The sequence below is a fragment of the Crocodylus siamensis genome, chromosome 4 (assembly GCF_052110815.1).
Source record: "Crocodylus siamensis isolate JL-2025a chromosome 4, ASM5211081v1, whole genome shotgun sequence".
Taxonomy (NCBI): domain Eukaryota; kingdom Metazoa; phylum Chordata; order Crocodylia; family Crocodylidae; genus Crocodylus; species Crocodylus siamensis.
The window spans coordinates 19,794,466-19,811,012 of record NC_143398.1 but is presented as its reverse complement, the minus strand read 5'-3'; the positions used below and the strand labels follow the sequence as shown (position 1 = coordinate 19,811,012).

Below are 16,547 nucleotides of genomic sequence, written 5' to 3'. Positions count from 1 at the left end.
CTCAGGGCGATTGATACTCCAGGCTAATCCATTCTATGGAAAGGAGGATCTAAAATTCTTTCACGTCGAAGGGGAAGCCACTTGGAGCTGGCAGAGATTTCTCTGCTGCAGCTGTGAGGTCCAGTATAAGGGCAGTGGAGCTGAAGCTTGTGGGGATAAAGAGTTATCCCAGGATAAATGTGGTCTGTTTCTTGGGGCTTCTGCGGTATCCTGTTGATGGGTTTGTGACAGCCAGTGCTTACACAGAATGGAGAAATGAGTGTGCTAGAGGCGAGGGCCAGATTAGTTCACACTAGGCATGGAGATGTTGGAGTTCCAGTTCCAGGGCTGTGTCTTATGCAGAGCTGTTGAAAAATACTACATATATGATATGAAGAAATTCACACCAAATGAGGATACTAAAAAAAAAAATCCCATAGAAATGCTTACAGCTTTCCATTTAAATAAAAAGCAAACAAAACAACTTTTACCATCTGATTTTTGGCCTTTTGTTTTGATATCCTTTACTGCTAATTTTTTGTTGTTAAATCGGGATATTTGGAACAAACCAGAAATTTTCTATTCATTTAGACTTTCCATTGAAAAGTGTTTTTTTTTTTTGTTGTGAAAGAAAAATGTTCTAATAATAATAATAATAATAATAAAAAAGATCTAGGCTTTGGCACTCTGTGAGGGGGGCAAACGCTGGTGTGTTATAAAAACTGAAACCTCCCAAGCAATGTTTTTCACTGCAAAAATGAATGAAGTGGGTCTTCTTTTGAGAAACAATAAAGTTCCTGGTTTTATATAAATGAAAAAGCAAAACTGATTCTGAGATTGTTTCAACACACTTTTATTTTGTCAGGCAAATAATATTTTAGGTATCCAATTAAATAGTACTGTGTTAAACTACATTTTGTTCTTTCTTACCTAAGATATAATGAATATTCACTGTAATGACAGCTTCATCATGCTAGGAGCTATACACATACCTATACTTTTCAAAAAGTGTTTTCTTAATAAAACACGCATATCTACAGCACTAACAATTGCAAGGAATACAATGTTAAAACAGGGTTTCAGCGAACTTTACAAACTACACAAAATAAAAACAGCAACAAAAATTACACTGACAAAGAACTTGGGGAACTTTACATTTGGAGAAGTTAGGTCTAGAAGGTGTTTCTTTTTTCTTTTTTTCTTTAAGGAATAAAATTATATACATTATTTAGTAATCCTCAAAATAGAAAGGTATTAAATAAGACAAACAATATTACAGTCCTAAATATCTGTGTTACCTACAAGGAGGGGGGAGGACAACTTTTAACAAATAAAAATTGTATGTCTATTCTGTACATTTAGGGCCAAATTCTCAGCAAGTGCAAATCACTGAAGCATCATAGAAGTTACACTGACTTATCCCAGTTGAGAATCTGATCCCTAGCTAATCTATAGGGGGAGGTCTGCTAAAGCATAAAAGTTTGGACTAGTACACAATAACAGAAGCTTATATATATATGCTTTGTATGCAGAAAATGTTAGTTTAAGTGTAATCCCTTAAACAGTCATACCATAATAACTGGATATGAAGCAGCTTAAAAAATATTATTTTATGTCATAAGAAATTCAGAGAGGCTGATTTTTTTTAAAAACTGAATCCCATATTGCCAATATTCTGTTAGAAAATAACATAGCTATGATTTTTGAGGCCCAATGGGGGCATATTAAAATATTACTCTTTTCAACTATTCAAAGAAATAAACTGTACCCTTATATGCCCATTAATTGCCATGTTTCATCTGGAAGCAATTATGATGCTCACAAAAAAGACATTAACATTATACTAATTGTGCAAGTGAACGTGCTGGATAAACTAGGAAGAACAACTGCAGCATACAGAGTATATGCACTAATGTCAGTCTAGGAGGTAGCTTTATAGTGTGGAGCCCAAAATAACTTTTTGGTTTGTAACGTAAGTGCTGATTCTTCAGGAGTCTCCCATGGTCAGATACAGAGACTTGCTGCACTGAAAGACACCTGGGGAAAAAAACCTGATTTTTCATTTTTCATATTATTTTTATTTAATCTTTGTAGACTCTGCTCTGCCAGTTCTTGGGTGAATCGTCCCATTGGCCTCCATAGACTTCGTGTCAGGCCCTCAGATACCAGTATACACAGGTCATTAATACGCATATAGGCCTTGATTCAGAAAATCCCTTAAGTGACTGTTCACATGAGCAATCCCATCCCTTTCAAGCAAAGCCAGAACCAGTAAACAGCACTAAATATGCAGCTCAGTATGTGAGTGGTCCCATTGTAGTCAATGGGACTTAGACTCATATTTAAGTGACATGCTCAATCAGGGCCTATTTTCCCAGCTCTTCCTGCACTGAACAGCAAAAAAATCAATATGCCTGATACCACATGTATCAGCTTGAAATCAGTTTAAAACCACTGCACCCAAAATTCTGATTTCTATCACATTGGTGCCAATCTAAAGTAGATTCATTGCCCTCAGCACAGCTACTCCTGACTGAAACCAATGGAAGTGGGATCAGAATAATGCCCAAAGCACTTTGGCTAGCAACCTTAAAAGCAATAAAGTTAACATAACAATAAATAGATGCTGTATTTCAAATCCTCATCTTATTTAAATTTTATTTTATTCATTTAAAATTATTATCCTCATCTCTAGGTTCAGAAGTTATTTTTATTCAATCCTCATAATATTTTTTTTTTGCTAAGCTGAATATATTATTTATTTCATTAGCTTATTTTGTTTAAAAATTATTGTAAAATAAAATATTGTCATCCAAAATTTGACATTCTGTGGTACCGTACACAATTGTTCCTTTTTTGAATTATGTTAGATGAGCCATATCAGATCAATGGTAAGAGAAACCAGCAGATATTCACCATGTTTCTAACCATTTAGCATTGTATAGAGCCCAAATTTCAGTAGAGGCTTCCGGAAAAAATTGTTTTAAAAATGAAAATGTATATTAAAAATATCCTATATTTGGTAAAATATTGTTTTCATTTTCTTTTTTTCTCTCCTTCCTCTTTCCTTCCCTTTTCAATAACTTGATAGCAAAATAGACAAGGGTTAAAAACAAGTCAAAAAGAAGAATGGAGGTAAAAAGAAAAACAGAAAACTTTTGAAACCCAACACTTTTGTAAAGTGTTTAAAAATATAACTGTTCTGGAAAACGTTGAACATACCTTTTAAAAAAACAACCCTGAAATATTCTTGATTCCCTCCTCCACATGTTTTTTAATCAGCTCTAACTTTAATCATTTGGGACACCTTAAATGAAATCACTGGATGGAGTTTTTGAGTGTATATTGTACAGTACGTATTGTGGTCACTTGCAAGTCTTGGAAGGATAACATTTCAAAATTACCTAAGTGACTTAGATGTCTAACCAACATTCTCATGTTAGATTTGTACTGCTTGTAAAGTGGTATATTGTTACATAATATACTATTATAATATACTGTTATAATAATATACTATTTGAAGTCCATATGAGCATTAGGTTTTTGTAAATTAAATCCCAGAAACTTTTTAATTTATTACAATTTATACTGTGAACTATACTCAGTGTTTCTTGAATAAAATATAAAAACAAGCCCACTTTGCTTTTTGTCCTACTTTTTCCTTCATTGGACCTTCTGTATATTTCTGAATTAACCACTTCTTTTACTGTACTTTAATTTTGCCAGCACCTTTGCTGCATGCATTCACGCGACTTGTACAATGTGTAAAAGCTGTAAACCCAGTATTGAACAGTAAACAATTAGAAACTCGTATTTGCAAATGCGGTGCAAGGTGTTACCTTCATAACACTCTCATTGGAACATCTATCTTAACCCAAATTCTTTCTTTACTTTTCTGTTCTGCTCGGTTCCAGGGTTGCAAGTTAATGCATCAAGTTTTATTTTCTTTCCAAACGCATGTAAATGTCAAGATGTGACCACTGAATCTGGGTTAAGATATATATTCATACATGCTGCTAATATGCACAAAGAAATGCTCTTAACCTTTATCTTTAGATGTAACGTTACACTGCATTTTATTGGGAGAAACATCTTTTTCTCAGGCTTGCTTTACTAGTTTTACTTTTTTATCACGTTGTTTCCTCAAAATACGCTCTCAGCAGACATAAAAAAGCCCCCTACGGTGAAGACAAAGACATTTGATCCTCCAAAGCAAAAATTAAGATCCTGGTAACTGATTCCTTCTGTTCCTACTTTTCCTGCTATTGATGAGGGCCTTTAACTTGCCATAGTCCCCTTTCATCTTCTGGGATTCATCTCTCTGCTGCCCTTGCTGCCTACTGTCTTTGCAGTACTGGTTAATCATTTGCATTTCCGAGTGGCTGAAAGCTGCAACAAAGTCTTTTGGGTGGAACTGCAGGGCTCGTACAGAACTGGCCCATGTCCAGGGGGACCACTTATCAGTCATAAAGGCCACCATTTCTGAATCTAACACTTTCAAGTTGATCTTTGCCAAGGTTTGCTTGAAGCTGTTTTCTGTTGCAATGCAGTGGTAAAGTCCTCGATCACTGTCTTGGACGGAGCGAATGAGGAGTCCCTGCTCAGTCGCAATGATCCTTTCATTAAGTTTGACCTAGAGGAACAAAAGGCAAAATACACTTCCTAAAAAATGTGATGGAGCAGTACATTATATACAATAAGGCAAATGTAATACCCCTTAGCGATTCTCTTTTTTCTTCCAGGGAATGTCTTCTTTTAATAGTTTGCCTAAACATTTCTCTTTTTCACAAATCTCAAGAGTGACTGTCTGCATTTGAGAAGATCAAGCTACAGGCCCAAACGTAGGCTCCTTTCAGGAGCCACATAAGACAGAAGTCTCCATTACTTTCACGCAGGGGAGATGAGTAGAAGGAGACTTTCTCTGCTGTATCTATAAATGTAGAAGGTCCCCTATGACATTTGATAAAAAGAAAGTGCGGGAGATTGAGAACCAGGGGCTGTCTTTCACTGCACTTCCCATGTCATTTCTACATCTTGCTTGGGCTGTGGTACGGGAGGGGAATTTTGTACAGAATTATTTTCCTCAGGGGCCTTCCCACAGGACATGGGAAATCAAGAAAGAACATTCTGTGTTGAGTACTGGAGCAATTTAGAGAAATGTCACCAAAGACTAATACCTCATTGAATATCTGATTTCAGAGCTGTGATACTTGGAGAAAAATTTTCACCATGCTGTTATCAAGTGACTTGATAATTTGGTACTGCACTTTACATCATGCTTGACAAAAATCTGCTATAAGCAAGTTTTTTCTTGTGAAATTTCCAACCCAGATTTTCAAGCAAAGGCTTGCAGAATTTACAGAAGTTCGGCTAAGCTGAAATGAAACAAACTGAGTCTGATGTCCTCCCATCACTATTACAGCATATTCTATTTGTAGCATACTCTATCTCATATTGTATATTGTAGCATTTTGTTTGAGTGAGAAGTGATGCATTAAGATTTAATCCTTTACAAAGTGCATCTGAGAAATGGTATGTTTTACTTAATAAAAAGTTTATAAATTCTCCTTCTCATTTCAAAGGATTGCCTGTCATGAGGGTAAGGCTTTCTATTATTTATAACTAACATCAGGCACCGTTTTGCTGACATCCTTATAACAGAAGGTCCTTTTTCATAGTGTATTAGATCTGAAATGGAAATATAGTTTTCCCTTTTCATATCACTTAAGGAAGGCACGCTCCCCATAAACAATTTTCCTGAAAGAAGCCCTGGAGAATGCAGTAAAGGAAAATATGATTCCACCACTATGAAGAAAATGCTTGCCTCCATGTTTTTAGCTCAAATTAATATCTTGCTAATGAAAACTTCCATACCCCACTCCCCCCGCCCCCCCAAAAAAACACAATATAAGTTTATTTTGTACTTAGGCTTAGCTCCTGGATTTTAGTCAGCTCCCATTAAAAAGTCAGTAGGAGTGAGGTGCCTGTCTTATGACTCTAAAAAACCCCTCAAGGATAATTTATAATGAAAGCTGGCCTTCTCTATGCCCAAACACTAAGATGTGTTCATGATACTTTACCAAACTACATCATAACCATCGTGTCTGAGCCATTTGACTGAATGCAGTTTTCCTCATATATCAATTGGTACTTCAACATTGCAATACTTACCTCTTTCCTTCTGTCATTGTCTTTCTGTAAAAGCCATTTAATGGAAGCCTGGGGGGATTTCGGGGTGCACTCAAGGAAGGTGGTGTTGTTTTTCACTCCATATTGAATTATTTCTGCTGCATTTCTGTATGCTAGAAAGCAAGATAAGGTAGATGAAGCCACCATAGGATGGATGCTTGATTCTTCCTTAAAAAGCAAATATGTTTGCAAAACCGACAACAAAGCCTGAAGCACCACTCAGCTGAAGCACAGATGTTCAAGGATGCAAAGCCTGATGATGTCTATGAATCAGTAATTCAGGGCAAAGAGCATTATAAGAAAAGAAATAAAGTTTGGAGAAGGCTGTGAGCACAGTCTGTTCTGAGAAATTAGGACACGTGCCTGCTGAGTATATAGCAAATGTATCTGTATACATTTCTAAGGGGCAGGTCCTCCCCTGTTTGCACTCTATAATAGGAGATGACAGTTGATTTAGTGCTCCAAGACAGGAACAGAGCATGGCACCTTTCCAAGGGTTCCCAAACAAGGGTAAACTTATTTAGCAAGCCTCTTGCTGCTCCACAGCCACTGCTCTGCAGATGTGGCTAGGCTTACAGCTGTAAACTGCATGTGTGCTTAAATGTGCTATCTTCTCTTAGACTTCTTTCACTCTTATCCACCAAGAGCAGTTACTCACCTAGCAAGAGCAGGCCTTTGCCCTAAACTTAAAATGCAATGATCAGATTAGAGAGCAATGAAAATGCCCACCTTTCTAAAGACTCATGACTGATGAACAGCACTCCAGCAACACTTTGGCAGACATTGAGCATGCCTGATCACCCAGACTTGTACTGTTTTATAGTCTTCAGAGATGAATGATTGCTTGTTACAGTTAACAGGTGCTCAGACTGTTTTTTTAAATTAATTTGGTCATATAATAATATTGGCCAAACCTTTATATTTTAACATTACCTTACATATGAAATGCAATTTCTATTTTTGAGATAATAGTGGCCGTGTTTACATGTGTGCTTAACACTGAGTAGACTAATTTGCTGAGGAGTAAAGAGTAAAGCTGTGGTGTAAAGTGTACACATGCATCAATATTAGCCATAGTAAACTAATTAACACTGCCATAAAATAGTAGTGCTGGAGACAGTACTATCTTACAGTGGGGTAATTAACTGCAATTAAACAGATATGGAGACACTGACCTTGGGTGTAAATTGTGCCTGCCCATCTCTGGCAGCAGGGGGACACATGGCTTTGCACTTTCAGCTTTTTTGTGCCCCAGTCAGCCCCACCGCTGCCCAACACTGCCACTGAGAGCCCTGGCCTGACCCCCAACACCTCTGGCCAGCCTGGGCTAAGCAGGGCAGGAGTGGCCTGGGTGTAAACTGCTCCACCCTGGCTCAACATATTACTGTTCTGGGCTTACGTGTAGACGCTCCACCCAGGAGTAGTTTACCCCAACTCAAACTGCTCTGGATCTTATTGTTTCAAATGAATTGCATGTGTTGATGTGCCCAGTAAGAGTTAAAAAAGAGGGGAAAACCCTTTAAATTAAATCATAGATTATATGTACATTATAGATATGTACATGGTTAAATCATATAATCATATATTCATGTGATCATGCAACTGTAAGTCTGCTCCCAACTTTTATGCTAATTTACCAAGTCATACCTAAAATTGGAGTCTAAATCACTGAGGAAAGGATGAATGAATTTTCATTGGGTCTGTGAAGTACACTTTGTCAAATACTTCAGAGGTTGTATTGACAACAACAACAGTTGGACCAAATCTATAGTTTGGAGAGATTTGAGGAAAGCTTTCAGACACAAAGTGACCTGAGGAAGGCTCATTTTGTGTTTGAAAGCTTGTCTCCCTTCCCAATATACATTTGATCCAATAAAGAATATCACCAAAAATCATTGGCTAAGAATAATATTGTAATTTTTAGGGAAAGAGTGCTGAATTCAAAGGCTGATTAGGCAAAGATCTGTATGTGGGCAGGCCACAACACTCATTTGCATCTCATTGCAAGAGCGGAGTCAAAGAGTTTGGATTATATGTGCAACAGATCTTACAGGAATATCCCTCATGCAGTATGAGCATCTGTCTGTGTCTCTGTTTATCACCTGAAGACATACGTTTCCTATGGTTCTAAAGGTTTTCTATAGTTCCCAATCCTGTTAAATAGAAATGTTTCTATCCTTTTCTCAAACATTTATCTGTAGATCTAATGCATACTACTATTACTTTTTAAATGTGCTTTATATGAGAGAGAAAAAAACCAGAACAAATGCTTTTACATAATAGTCCTAAAAGCTAACATTAATTTAACAATGCTAAAAGCCTTTACAGATCATCTATAAAGTGATCGTAGAAACCTATTTGTGCTTCACACTCTGCTTCAAGAATAGCATTGTTTAAAAATGTTAATGCTTCACATATTAAGAATGCTGAGGCATGGAACATAGCAGGTATGATGCCTTTGTTTCAAAAATTTGGTTTGTTATAAATTTCAATGAATTTCTAATATGTCTGACTCACAGATCTTTTGTCTCTTTAATGGCAATTCATTGTTTTTTTTCACTGTGCTAATTTGTTATAAAGTGGCATAAATCCTGAATTATGTTTTGAGAGAGTCCAAATCATATCTTATTTATTATTTTTAATACAGTATGGAAAATGGCTGAATCATCATTTAGTTGTATCCTATATAAGACCTGCACCAAACTAACATTTACAGGGGCTGGCTGGAAAACATGAATTTTGTTTCATAAAACATTTCAAGGTTTCAAAATGTGTTTGTTTTCCATCAGACTGAAGATAAGATGTGTTAATATTTTTCAAGAAAATGTGGGAGATGCACATTAAATTAGCCAATAGTCCAAAGGGCACATCTCAGGTCAAATGCCCCTACTGTTTCATCCGGAGTATGGACCTGAATGTGAGTTCCTCACTACCCACATGAATGCCCCACTCATAATTATTAGCTTTTCAAACAGCTCTTCTTCCAAAGGCGCAGGGCATTTTTACATGTGTTCTGGGATGTGGCACCAGGCACATTAACTGACTAGCTGCCAGAGTGTGTCAATGTCCGTGCTCCAGCAGACGTGATCAATTGTGTCTGCTCTGACATGCTAGATTTCCAGCGCATCACAGCAGGCTCCCCACAAGTCTGTAGGAGCCCCCTATCCTGTTCCAAGAGAACATCTCAAAGAAGTTGTCATTGAAAACAATAGGTTTCTGCCAACATTTCTGGTTTTGAGAAACTGGTATTTTTTGCCAGAAAATAACTGAATAGATAAATTCCCAATCAGCTTTACTACAAAATCCCTGGTACTAAGTGAAGTATAGTTCAAAACAGCATAGAAATAAGGGGAAAATAGTTCTAATATAATCTGTCAATTTGTATGATTTCCAGAGAGCTCGTTTGTCACCATCCTTTTTCAGTCATACAGGATAGGAAAATTCCCAGCCTCTTTGGATTGTGACCCTGGCTATGATGAGCGATAAGGGAGTATTTAACTGATGTAGTACATGGGAAGGAGGCTGGGATTGGGAAGAGCCTTGGCTTCACTGTCTCACCTCACTGGTTAGACTAATAGAGCAGGAAATAATATACTCCCCCCTCAGTATGGGTATGTAGATAGAGGGGATTGTGCATTACAGGGGTATCACAGTCATGGGGCTTCTTGGGATTATGCCTACTGTGATGCAGATTATGCCCCACATAATTGTACAGGACTATACACAAAAGCACTGACCTGCCCCAAATGTTCAGCATTACTAGGCTCAAGGTCAGGGCAGATGAGTTAGGTGGCCTTGGCATTCATTTGGGGGAACAAATGAGCCAGCCCATGACTAGCCTACATCTAAGCTCAAGTCAGTGTTGTTAGCTTCTTGTTTTCATAAACATAGTCATTCATCCTATAAAGGCACATTTTATATCAAGTGCTAGGAAATTCTGCTAAAAAAAGTTAAGACAAGCTTGAAAAATGACCGCTTTCTGGGCTGCATTACCAGTAAATGACATACGTGGTATACAGGATGAGTTAAGTACTTTTTATAGAGTGTGTCTGTCTTTCAATTACAGTACCTTTCAGGTTAAATCCTCTGCACTGAGTCATAGGGTTTCCATGTCTCACATCCTGTCTCCGACTTCTCCTGAAATATTCGGGAAATACAGAATATAATCCAAGACGGCCACACACGGTAAATAAGCTTTTTACCAGATCAAATATCAGTAGCAGTTTTCATGAGTAGCTGTGAATATAGTTTACAGTTGGAAGAACACTAACGTCCAGATCGTCTTCCCATCTCTATCAATGGAGTGAGACTCCCTTTTTTACCAAGCCCAACACTGGGGTAGACAAGTTACAAGACAATGGCAGCAGTATTGTGGGAACAACAGGAACAGACCTGGGTGGTAAACCTGACCATATTTACAAACAAAAAGAAAAAAAGTCTAAACATTTTGAACCTCATGTTATTAAGCATGATTGCAGTTGATTGGCATATTATCCATAATTGTTCAGTATGAACTAGATGATCTCGCGAGGTCACTTCCAGCCCTAATGTGTATGAAATCTATGAAATTTATGAAGTATAATGCACAATATCCTTCCAACAAATATTTATTACATGAAAAGTGGAACAAGTTCAATAGGAGAAAATGACCCCCCTTCCTCATCATCTATCTGGTTGTTATAGACCTATTCTTGGAGGTGGAAAATAAGGATTCAAATCCCCTCAAGGAATTAAATCAGTGCTTCTCACATCCTGGATGGATATCGTAACCATTGAGATACTGGATGAAATACAGAGCTCCTACCTATTCTTCAAAGTGCTTTTTGTGTGCTCGGAGAACCCCTTTCTGGAAGTGAAATAGTATAAGAATGCCTACTTTGTGCATTTCCTCTGAGCTTAGTGCTAAGCAGATCAGTATTATCTAGAGCAAAGCACTTCTGAGCATGTACAGAAAACAACCTCTAGGGATTTTTTTACTCATGCAGGGGTTGGGGAAAGGTGGCGGGGGTGTTGAATTTGTATTGTTCTGACTTCCCAGTGCAGTGCTTGTATTATCATTTTGCACCTTAAGCATTATCTAGGCCTCTCTCTAGTACGCCTTTTCAGGCTGAACCACTGCACCTCCAGTCCACCCACCCCCACTCCAGCACAGGCTGGGCAAACCCTAGCCTGAGCTCCCTCCCCTTCCTTTCCCTCCCACTCCACACAGCACTGGAGCTGGCAGGCGGAGGGAGGGCAGGGCTAAGGGAGAGAAGCTGCAGGCACACAGCTCCCCCTGGATCATCTCCAAAGTAGAACTGATACCCCACTCTCCCAACCCAACATCAAACATCTATTGGGTCTAAGGAGTCAGTCTAACTCATGGTGCTTTCTATGAAGCACCATGAGTTAGACAGGGGAAGTACACATCTTTTAACACCCACATTTACTAGTTATTAGAGAAAATGAATGGATAAAAGTGCAATCAGAAAGCTTCCACTCCACTGAGAGCAAGTAACTAAGCTATGATATAGGGCTTACTCCCTTACAAGACAGTATCCATTTCACTGAGCCTGGCTTGTTCTCTTGCTCTTGGCTCCACATATGTCCCAATTCCAGGAGTTCAAGAGCCCAACTTCAAAAGGAGTGCTGGAGAAGCTTCTATATAATGCTTACCCTGCAGCCTGATATTTAGAGTAGTGTGCTAGGAAATCAAAAACCTGCAACCACACAAAGAAATCAAGAAAGTTGCTTGGAGGCCCATTAGAATCAGTACTTCAGTAGAATGTCTTGGTTTCAACTACACTTACAGTGTTTAATACATGAAGATTGCAAACCTGAACTGTTATTCTCCATGGAAAAGTCACACGTGCTTTGTAAAGATTCCAACCACTGAAGAGCAAAAGGCAATGCTATTATTTATTATAAGAAGGTGAGTGCAAAAATTCACTGCTAATAAACTCTCAGCCAGACAGATGTTGCTTGAATTTTTAACACTCATTTTTCAATTATGTGCTAATGACTAAATAGATTAGAAGCTCAATAGATCCCTGAGGCACCAGTTTTGCTGAGTGAAGTGTGGCTTACTCTAGAGAGAGTGCAAAGGGGATTTCATCAGCTTTTCCACATGACAGGGACTGGCTGAATTAGCGTTCCATATATAGGCTTAAAAGATTAACGGGTGAAGAGTATAAGCATAGTGTCAGAATTACACTGTCCCAAGTGGTTACAGGTATCTGTGCAAAATATGTACAAGGCTTGCAATAAGAGGCAATACAGGCAGTGATGTAGGAAATTTGGGTTCTAGTCCTGACTGTTATTGAGTTGCTGTGTGACACTGGGCAAATCACTTCTTTCTCTCATACAGTCTTTAGAAGTTGAGCTCTCCAGAGCAGCCTCTTACAAGGTGTTTGCATAGTATTAGCTGGATAAGATTGCACCCCTGCTGTGTCTACAAGACACTAATGAAACATTATTATTACTGATACAAAATACCACTAATGTCATCCTGTGGCCAGAGTTCCAATTTTGGGCTGTTTTCCCCCAGTTTTGGGGTAAAAGCGAGTCTTGAAGCACAAAATATTTAATTTAGAATAAGACAAAATGAAATATGACTAATACAAGCAGAGGGAGGCAAAATGTTTGGGTGACTGAAAACTGGTAAATTTTATCATCAATCCCATAGCTGTAGGACAACTGGAGTTGAACTCATTGGGAGAGAGAGCAATAATAATCAATCTAACCCTAGATAGTTCAGTTTTACAAAGTGCGGAGTAAGTACATGCATGCCAGTAATTTGACTGGGATATTAGAGCTTTCAGCCCTTCTAATCAGCATTAATACTTACGTATTAAAAGAAAAATCCTGGAGCCAAATTCTGCTCTCAGATACAGCATCCAAGCAACTCCTGCTATCCAATGGATGTTGGGGGCTCTTACTGTTATTATAAGAATATTAGGAAGCCTTAGCTGATTGTATTGTCTCATTATACCCCACGCTGTATAGATAAATATTGAAAGAGAACCCGATCCAAGTAACTTAGAAACTTGTATAATTTAATGCCTCTCTATTTTTGTTTTAAAAGAAACATTTTTGAAGGATAAATTTGTCAAATGTGGTGACTTCAGTTTTTAGAACTAATTTTTATACTTCACATTGCACACATAGCTGAAGCTATTTAACTTTTCCAACCTATTCCTACCTGAGAGGGAATATTATATGATTATTATATGAATATTATATGCTTTTCCTGTAGATTTTAGAAAATATCTGGTTGCATATCCCAATAAGGCATGATCTATTGTCCTCTCTGAGATGCTATGTACCTGCCCTACTAAAGGGAATGCATCCTCATCATTCATTATTTGTCCAGAATGGAGAAGTGGCAACATATATTTGAGGTGGTAGTATCTGTGGATGTATTCAGGCAATATGGACATGGGCAGGTGTTCTGAGGTTTTTCAGTGTGGGATGAGGCACCGCAATAATCCATAGGGCAGAGATGTGGTTATAGAAGAATTGAACAAATACCACGTAGAAAGATTTACTGTCTAGGCTTCAGGATTTGGTTCTGATTACTGATGTTTTCTCCACCATACTCTGTGTCTTTAGATAAAGGAAAAACTCATTTCCCTAATATATGAAAACCAGATTTTTGCATAGTCTTTTAGGTGTTTATTTTGCTCTGCCATATAAAATACATTACAAATAAAATGTCAGCACCACAGCAAATCCCAGTGGAGACAATGTGAATGTCCAGGATGGAAAAGGTAAAGAACTATACTATTTCATCATACAATTATACTTTTCAGCTATGCAATGCAAGAGCTGGAAACTGAGGGGGGCAGCACCAGATTGGCCTGTTTCCACCCTCCTATACTTGCTTGATGCAGGAAAATTATATGGCCCAAAGACCCTAGGTAAGAGGCTGAATATTGCAAACTGAAAGGAAACACAGTGAAGTATCTGCACCATGAATCTGGGGTGGAAGAGCTACAGCATAAAGCATCCTTTAATTGGTTAGGACTAGCTTGTATATATATTTAACTCCACCTAGGAGTAGCCTGTATCTACTTCACTTCAGCAGAAGCTGTTGTCTCCCGCAACTCGCAGGACAGTAATTAGTTTGCCGGTTCATTGGAGGATGGATCCAAGGCTCCATCCACTGGTCTCTCTTGCCTCCTTGTGTACAGGCACAGGGGGAAGTATTACATGCATGATCCTGAGTCTCTTCCTTTCAGCTGTGATGCAGGGAGATTGTATAGAGGAACGTGTGCTGTATTACCCAGCACACGTTAGGCTAACACCTAGCTTGTGAACAAAAGGTTTAACATGCCTGCGATAACACTCCACTCAATTTTTGTTAGCTATTCTTTAGACTTATTTGTGCAAGTTGTGAAATCCTAGTCACGTGAGACTGCACTGAAGCCTGCTGCTATTAACTGTTTCCCCAAGAAGTAAAAAAAAGGCTGCTTTTTTGTATAACAATTAGGGGTTGTGCTATTACCTCTGCTATAAACTAGGGGTAAATTGCCTGCCACATCTTCTTTAATAAACTCCACCTTGAAAATCCGAAGTTAGCAGGTATTATGTGATAATCAACTTGGCCTTAACTGTTCTGTTTCCCTAAAATTGGCCCTGTTCAGTTAGGAACAACAAGGAAGAAAACGATAAATGGTTTAATCTCTCAGATCTGCTCTCAGATACTTACTGGGCAAAGTGGATACTGCTATGGCTACAGCAAACAACCATATTTAAACAAGCGCAGCATTTGGTATGCTAGGTATCAACTTTTTTTCCTTATAGCAGGATTATCCTAATCCATTAACTTTGTTGTGAATAGCTGACATGAGAAAAAGTTTTAGGACTTTGTTAAAACCATAACAATAACTTTATTTAATAATACATAGGTCTAAATATTTAAAAAATGTGATTGCTTTAGCAGATGCTTTGAGGCTATATACAATGCCAAGTACAACAGGTACTTAGAAATTATTTTTAAAGAAGCTAGCACTGAAAAGCATCCCCTTCCGCTATCACATTACATAGCCCTTGATGGAATAACATGAGCAAAATCCTGTGCTCTCTTTGCAAATCTCATCAGATTTTCTCACCTTTTCCCCGTTGGGTAGAACCTGGAGCAGGAATTGCCATCCCAGGCACAGTAAGGATCTCTGGCCAGGCAGCAGTCAGCACAGGCTGTTCCATAGACATGGCAGCGATGCAAGGATACCTGGGTGACCCCTTCATCTGAGCTCACATATAACTGTTGCTGTAGAAGGAAATGGAAAGATTTATTTCAGTAGGGAGCTTAGAGGAGGAGTTTTGACCAGAACTCAGCTAAAAGACCCCAAAGCCCTTCAATTCATTTTGGAATTAACACAGTACCAAGAAGGGAAGCACTAATGGCTGCAAAGCCAAAATAAATAGAAATCTCTTAGGTTAATATACCTATAATATTACCACCTTCCTGATGGAAAACACTAAGTACACTATGGAGAATACTAATGCTCCTTTGAACATTGAGGCTCATTGTTCCATTCTGGGGAAACCAAATTGAGCTAACATTTCAGATTTAAAAGCCTTTGAACTAAGGAATTTCTCTGCATATAGTTTGTTAAAAAAATAAAGTGCAAATATTTTACTTGGATTTCTCTAGTGCAGACTTTCCAGAAGCACAAAACTGCGGATTCCATTACGGTAATCAAGGCAAAATTTTCATACCTTTACTAACCTTGAACAGTACCATATGCTAAGCCAATGGGATCAATGAAGTCCATGATCCCACATATGAAGCAATAATGAAAGAGTCTTAGAATCCACACCAAAATGACAGAATACCCAGAAAAGAGATCAAGTATATTATCTATAGCTGAAATGAACCCTGAAATTAAACCCTGAACTGGATTCAATAACTGTTTTTGGCCTCATCTCACCTCTGTTGTGAAGCTGACCAATTTCACTAAATTTAATTTGATAAATAGTAACTAATGCTAATGAAAATAATAAACAGCAAACAAGCACTTCTGTCCTAATGTAATGAAATTCAGTGGAGCTACCACATATTCTACCAGTTGGAGAGTCTGCTGTTCCTATTTTACATTTTGTCCTTAATCCTGTCTTCAGTTATTAACTGTTAAGTGAGTGTTCTAGTTTTCTTTACCTTTTTAGAAGAAATCTTCATTGTTGTTATGGGAGCATTATTCTGAAAGACAGAATTCCAGATCTTATTTGTATGTCCTCCTTTTGATTCATATAGTCACAGCACTCTGACTTTCTAAGTTCAGCCCTTTCTAAATAAACAGGGTTCCCCCGCCCCCCCCACCGGCAAAGATATCATTCACACTTAATTTTTTTTTTGCCACAGGTCAACATGTATGATAGATATCCAGGGTTTGACT

General features: G+C 38.1%; 1 protein-coding gene across 1 annotated transcript in view; it reads right to left on the bottom strand.

The window, feature by feature from the left end:
- Window positions 1–808: 808 nt before the first annotated feature.
- SEMA3C (semaphorin 3C) overlaps window positions 809–16,547 on the bottom strand; it is a 184,253-nt gene continuing 168,514 nt past the window's right edge. Inside the window, exons 14-18 of the mRNA XM_090041896.1 lie at window positions 16,310–16,351; window positions 15,261–15,418; window positions 10,238–10,305; window positions 6,151–6,281; window positions 809–4,612 (exon numbers count right to left, since the gene is read on the bottom strand). Coding sequence (XP_089898022.1) covers window positions 4,199–4,612; window positions 6,151–6,281; window positions 10,238–10,305; window positions 15,261–15,418; window positions 16,310–16,351 — 813 coding nt within the window. The 3' untranslated portion in view covers window positions 809–4,198. The remainder of the gene's footprint in view (window positions 4,613–6,150; window positions 6,282–10,237; window positions 10,306–15,260; window positions 15,419–16,309; window positions 16,352–16,547) is intronic.